We start from the raw sequence: 6,966 nt of genomic DNA, 5'->3' as shown, positions 1-6,966 counted from the left end.
ATCCCTTTAAAACCTTTTAATTACAAAGAAAATGCGAGAAGAAACACTGAAATGAACATCGACCCTGAACCTGTTTCACTCTTATTTCCCCAGAGTGTGCGAGTTAATTAAAGTGTGTAAATGGTTTAGAAATCAGTAACACCTAAATATATATACACAGTATGTCTACACACAACCTGCTTTTCTTTTCTCTTCTTTTCTACCAAGACAGAACAACCACCATCTGATGGTAAAAGTCAACCAGGTGTCATATGTGTAGTCAGTATTGATGTTTATCAGATGGTGAAGGAGGAAGGAAATAGTATTTTGTCACATGGAAAAACTGGTCGTGGGCCAAAACGACCGGATCGCTTACTTCTGCTTTAACTTTGTGATATTTTAATATTTCGCTGTAGGTAGAGGCTTTACATGAGCTCTTCCTGCACTCCATGTTGTCTACTATCTCTGTGATTTGTTCATACCTTAATTTATTCTTGTGTAAAAAATAAACCATTTTGCAACAGAAAACGATGACAGGACGACTGCTGCTGTTCTCCAATGCCACGGACGCTATACAACACACACACACACACACACACACACCTGGCCGGCTGTTTGATGCTGCTGCCCTGTGAACTACAACCAGCTCCGTTCATTTGTTAAACTGTTTAAATCAAACCTCAGTCGCCTGTAACACCTCAAACCTCTGCTAATCTCCACCCGTGAGCTGTGTAAACCATCTTCTAGTATAAAACACTACTAGTCTGAACACTCGACACCACCCACTGTACATCCAGCTCATCAACATCTACAGTCAATATTTAATCATATTTAATCAATGCCAACCCAAATGCTTTCCATCTTTTATCTGACTGAGGGACCGAACGACCGTCGTCTTGTTTTAAAATCATTTCATGTGTCTCATTGATCTGTTCTGAGCTGCAGTTTTATTTACATTGTGGCTCATTTGTTATGTGCAGGACGGATAAATGTTAGTTTTTCTATGTGTATGTAAGAGTAGGACTAAATAAAAGGCAGGACTAACCCCTTTCAGGCTTTTTTGTCATCAACTACCGACAACATTTCTCCCAAAATTGAAATAAAAATATTGTCATTTAGAGCTTTTATTGGCTTAAAATTACTAAACTCGTCTAAATAACAAAAAATCTCAAGTCTTTTCAAACCTTGAATAATAATAATGCAAAGAAAACATGTTCATATTTATTCCTAAACAACACAGCAAGAATATTTTAACTCAGGAAGAGTTTATAAATCAGTTTTTGTGGGATAATGTCGATGTTTAATCCCAGCAGTGGTTTTTATTTATAATCTTCCTATAAAACCAGATGTGGTTCAGGTGATGACCTCATCAGAGTCTCATTATAAGGAGAAGGAGTTGTGTTTGTGTTGGTGTTTAAAAAGGAAAAGAAAAGAATGACTGTCATACATGTAGAGATGCTTTTAAGAAACATTTGGTCTCTTTTTTTTTTCCAGAGCTGTAAATATAGTATATAAACTTGAAATAAATTGTGAAATGTGTTTATCAAAAAGTAATAAATAGCTCCACTATGGTTTAATTTCCCTGCCACTGAGCCCTGGAGGGTTAGTGAGACACTAGACAAACATTATTTTACTCTTATTCGCTGACATCAAACTTATAATAAAGGAGAGAACCCGTTCTCCTCATTCTTGTTCCCACAGTTCACTCTCATTCTGTTTTTTTCTTCTTCTTTTTTCATGATCAGGAGGATCGTTCTGCTTTAATGAAGGTCTAAACAAACACCGACTCTGTCTTGAGGGTTTAGTTTAATTTGCAAGGCCCTATTACTATACCAGAGGTGTCAAACTCGTTTTAGTTCAGGGGCCACAAACAGCGCAATCTGACCAGACCAGTAAAAAAATGAACATTGTACATTAAATTAAATTGCACAAATTGTAAATATGTTTTATGTCTCCTTATAATTTTACACAGATTTTGTTACTGTGTCCTTAATATTATTGCTCACGTAAATTATTTTATATCAAATTATCCTATCTGTATTTTTTATTATATTCTATTGGAGCTGCTGTGACAAATTAATTTCCTGCAAAAGGCCTAATAAAGAACTATTCTGTTCTATTCTAATAGCATTATAACCTATAAATATTGAGAACTCTATATTTGTCTTTTTGTTTTAGTGCAATGAAGTACAAGTACATTATTAAGATGTTTACAGTATCTTTTTACAAAACTATACATCTACACCTTCTTTTAAGTTTATTTACTTAAAGGGATGGTTCAACATTTTGGCAAATTGGCCCATTGTCATAGCAGTAGGTTCGTTACCTTTAATTGTTGGTGCAAGCTATTTTTAGAACGGCGGAGCAGAGCCGTGAGCTGCTCAGAGCTACGCTACGGAGGCTCAAGGGATTTCTTGGTTTCCCTCATCAAACTCATCAAATACACAATCCAACAACTCCACAACGCTCTGGTGGACAAGTTGTGACCTGCACATTCACCACGCTATGAGATAATAACACAACGTTACCACACAGAGTTGTTTTAGAGGGAAATACAGAGACTGTTGATGAAAAACTGTCCCTGAAGGCAACGTGCATCGGCGGTTTAGCATGAATTTCCCTCTAAAACAACTCTGTGTGGTAACGTTGTGTTATTATCTCATAGCGTGGTGAATGTGCAGGTCACAACTTGTCCACCAGAGCGTTGTGGAGTTGTTGGATTGTGTATTTGATGAGTTTGATGAGGGAAACCAAGAAATCCCATAATGAGCCTCCAGTTGTAGCGTAGCTCTGAGCAGCTCACGGCTCTGCTCCACCGTTCTAAAAAAATAGCTTGCACCGACAATTAAAGGTAACGAACCTGCTGCTATGACTATAGGGATTATGGCAATGGGCCGATTTGCCAACATGTTGAACTATCCCTTTAATAAAAACAGTAACACGCCCCCCTGTGTGATGTGTGTGTGTTTCTCACCACGCGGGAGAAGAGTCTGAGCGTCTCCAGGTCCTCCAGGATGTTGCTGTTCTTGGTGGTGATGAGGACCATGTAGAGCTTCTCCAGCGGCTGGTACACGTAGCGGACGCTGTCGGTCTCCACGAAGGTGTGCTGCTTCCCCGTGTTCATCAGCTTGGGGAAGGCGGCCAGCAGACCCTCGATGCGCGTCCGGGTCATCTCCACAAACTGCCGCGATACGATGGCCTTGCCGGCCTTGGTGCACACCGCCGCTGCCAACAGCACCTGCGGGTCGGGACGAGTCGGTTAGTTACAACAACAACACATCTCCAAGGTCTCCGTCTCAGTCGAGCTCCACGCTGCATGTTTAAAGGGATCATAGTTCACCCAAAATTGAAATTCTCACTCATTATCTCCTCCCCCTCATGTGGACTAAGGGCTGGGAGAAGTTTCAGAGTCCTCCGTGGCTTCTCTGAGTTACAGGGGGTCTCGGCGTAGCAGTGCATGTCCATATAACGGTTGCAAATGGATACCAACTGTCTTTGTGACAAAAAGACACACCAGAAAACATCCAAATACCTCCATGCTGCTCGTCTGTAATGTCCGTCTTGTATTGAAGCCCTGAAATGCAAAATTGTCCCGAAAAAAATGAAATAAGTCTATATTTCAAGCTTGTTTGTAGAGGAAGCTCCTCTTCTCAGTTCGTCAAATTTGGACAAACCGGGAAGAGGAGCTTCGAGAAACTTCTGCTACAAAACAAGCTTGAAATATAGAATTATTTAATTTTTTTCACGACAATTTCTCATGTCAGGGCTTCAATACAAGACGGACATTACATACGAGCAGCATGGAGGTATTTGGATGTTTTTTGGTGTGCCTTTTTGTTACAAAGACAGTTGGTATCCATTTGCAACCGTTATATGGACATGCACTGCTGCGCCGAGACCCCCTGTAACTCAGAGAAGCCACAGAGGACTCTGAAACTTCTCCCAGCCCTTAGTCCACATGAGGGGGAGGAGATAATGTGTGAGAATTTCAATTTTGGGTGAACTATCCCTTTAAGACCACAGCTGCAGTGAGATCTTCTTTTTAACCACAAATGTCTCTCTGTCACTCAGTACGTTTACATGCAGAGCTTAATCGAGCTATGCTTAAAATTCGATTTTGGCGTCTAATCTGACTTCTGTCCTTGTCTCAATTTACATGCAACTGAGAAAATCGAATAACTGACGGGGTCCATCGGCCCCTCATGCGGGTTAATACGCCGCCTGTCCTGTTGACTTTTCTGTCACCTCGTAAAAAACTGAATATAAACAACTTAGTAAGCTTCATAATAAATTCTCAACTGCAGTTCCCGACCAGACGCGTCAGTCTGGGCCGGATTCACGCTGAGAATAGGGTACAGGCTTCCTTTTTTCATCTCTCTCTCTCTTTTTAAAAATAAAACACTCTTGCTGGTCACGCTGTGTGAAATGCATTGAATCGGCGCTGACGTTGGGTGTTTTTCTTTACTTTGCCGGGTTCGGGCGGCTTCTCTGCTCCACTTTGTGCCATCTCTACTGTTGTGGAGCATGTGCACATGCATTGTCCAGCTTCAGTCCGACTAAGGTGTATACATGACGGAGAAAATCGAATTCCAATCGCATTATCTGGGTGTCTTAATCGGAGTTCTCCAACTCCGATTTCAGTCGGACTAAGGTGTTTACATGCACTTCAGTTGTCCAGTTATAGTCGGATTAAGGCAATAATATGTTTTTTTCAAGTGTCATGTAAACGTACTGAGTGTCGACAGCAGGAGGAGACTTCAGCAGGTTCTGTGCTGTGTTCTTCTGTTCAATCCAAACTTTGTTTACATTAAATATGGTTTAGATTTTAGACCAAATCATCTTTTCTTTTTTTTTTAGCTGAGGAGGAATAATGTAAATATCAAGACTCATGATTATTATTATGAGGACTGGGACTGGATGCATTAATGGTCTTAGGTGGTCTTGAATACAACACTAGCTACAAGAACTTAATGTACAAAAAAAAGGTTGATATTTCCTCTTAAACCTCAGATCACGGTTCATCCACAGCACATACACTCGTAGGTGTGTGTGTATGTAAATCACACACACACACACACACTATCACTCAGTCAGCTCCCATGATTAGTTTTAGTGTAATGAAGCCCTTTCTGTGATAATGACTGATATCCCCCTTACACACTTCCTGCAGCAGCAGAGTCCTCAACATAATGTGCCGCATTTAACAACAGATAATAATGGATCTATATGCTATATATCTATATATCTATACGATGTCCTATAGCTGTGGTGTTGTGTCAACTTTGAATCAAATAAAACTGTGTTGAACGCTGTTTGGTGGATCGATCTGAATACGGCAGAGAGGAACAATACGCTTCACACATCAGTAACATTAACTTTAACACTTTAATGTTGTTGTTTTTATAGCTTAAATTAAAGCAAGCCCACTGTTAATTAAATGACACTTGATGTGCGGCTGTAAATGAATGACGCTGCTCTGGTTCCACGTTGACAATGGCTGAAGCTGGAAAAAAGGGAAAGACTCAGCTCAACTGGACATGGACGAGCGACAACTAAACGACTGTTTTATTATATTATCCACATTTTAAATGAAGAATAGTCGCACTGGTTGGTGAATTATGACAATAATACACCTGTATAAATGGTTGTGGTTAGTTTAAACACGGTTTTTAACGCGGTGTCGTCTGTCTGGGGTCGAGCTGACAGCAGGTAACGTCAGCTAGTTGACAGGAGCTAAGTTAGTTAGCTGCTAGTTAACGTCAGCGATATCTTCTACAAACAAACACACCGAGTGCCGCTCATTTAACAAGATATCTATCATCTATACTCTAAATAATGAAACCACGGTTCGTTTATTACACTTTAACACGTAAATGAACCGTTGACGCTGGAGAGAAACGTCCGTTATTTGCTCTTCGAGAAGCTAGCCTAGCTTAGCCTAGCCTAGCTTAGCCTAGCCTAGCTTAGCCCAGATTAGCCAATGTTATGATTAAAAAAACCCGAGGAAATACGGCGGTTTTCTCCGACTGTCACTCACCATTTTGGTCTCTTTCTTTATGTTCCGATGATCTTCTGTGTGTCTCGTTGCTCGCTTGTTTCCCGGTGTGGAGTAACAGCAGCAGCAGCAGCGGCAGCAGCAGCGGCTGGCTTCAGGTTGTCTGGTTGTTTTAGCCCGTTAGCGTCAATATGGCAGCAGCAGCGGCAGCAGCAGCAGCTCAGAGCCACGTCTCCACCGGAAGTAGAGCAGAGATCAGCCCACTGTGGAGGCCGGTGACGTCACGTGGGCCCCAAAACCTGTCCGTGTGTTGCATAAATAAGTTACTACAGCTGCTCCCTCCCACGCTGCCCCGGTGTAGGTACAGGTCAGGAGGAGCTCCGTTTACCTGTCGGATGTTACAAGGGTCAATGACAAATAAGGGCTGGCTAGTTTAGTTTTGGTTTAGTTTTTCCATTTTTATTTATTATTTATTTTATTATTTTTGGTATTTACTTACTTATTCATTTGTTGCTCTGTTGGTGTTACCTTCAGTTTGTCTATGTGTCTTTATGTCTATATACTAGAGATAAGAGAGATAAAGATGATAATAAATCCAGCTAAATTGACTTAATTTATGAATAGGGGGTGGGAGTGTAAGTTTCACTTCTTCCCACTCCTTTTCGGATATGATATATCCAATTATTTTCATTTTTCAGGTGTTGTCTTTGTAAAGTACTACTTATTTGTTATGTCTGTCCATTACTGTATTATTTTCTTTTTACATGTCTGAAATAAACTGAAACTAACTAACTGAAGTGTCATACACCAAAGGTGGCCAGCTTAGGACATGAATACCTAAGGACCTATACCTACTCCTACGCTGCTCTTTGGCAAGATGAGCAATTTTTTTTAAAGTATGTTTTAAACAATTGTTTTAAAAGCATGTATCAGATTTGTTAAAATGTACATTGTGTATTCATGTTGGTTTGGTTGGTAAAGTAAGACTGAAT

At 40.5% G+C, this 6,966-nt stretch overlaps 1 protein-coding gene across 1 annotated transcript in view; it reads right to left on the bottom strand.

The window, feature by feature from the left end:
• arcn1b (archain 1b) overlaps window positions 1-6,176 on the bottom strand; it is a 19,676-nt gene extending 13,500 nt beyond the window's left edge. Inside the window, exons 1-2 of the mRNA XM_085794806.1 lie at window positions 6,017-6,176; window positions 2,954-3,217 (exon numbers count right to left, since the gene is read on the bottom strand). Coding sequence (XP_085650932.1) covers window positions 2,954-3,217; window positions 6,017-6,019 — 267 coding nt within the window. The 5' untranslated portion in view covers window positions 6,020-6,176. The remainder of the gene's footprint in view (window positions 1-2,953; window positions 3,218-6,016) is intronic.
• Window positions 6,177-6,966: the final 790 nt, after the last annotated feature.

Source organism: Trachurus japonicus, chromosome 13 (genome assembly GCF_045865225.1).
Source record: "Trachurus japonicus isolate A0001 chromosome 13, Traja_1.0".
NCBI lineage: Eukaryota > Metazoa > Chordata > Actinopteri > Carangiformes > Carangidae > Trachurus > Trachurus japonicus.
Note: the sequence above shows the minus strand (reverse complement) of the source record. Positions and strands in the feature narration are given on the sequence as shown.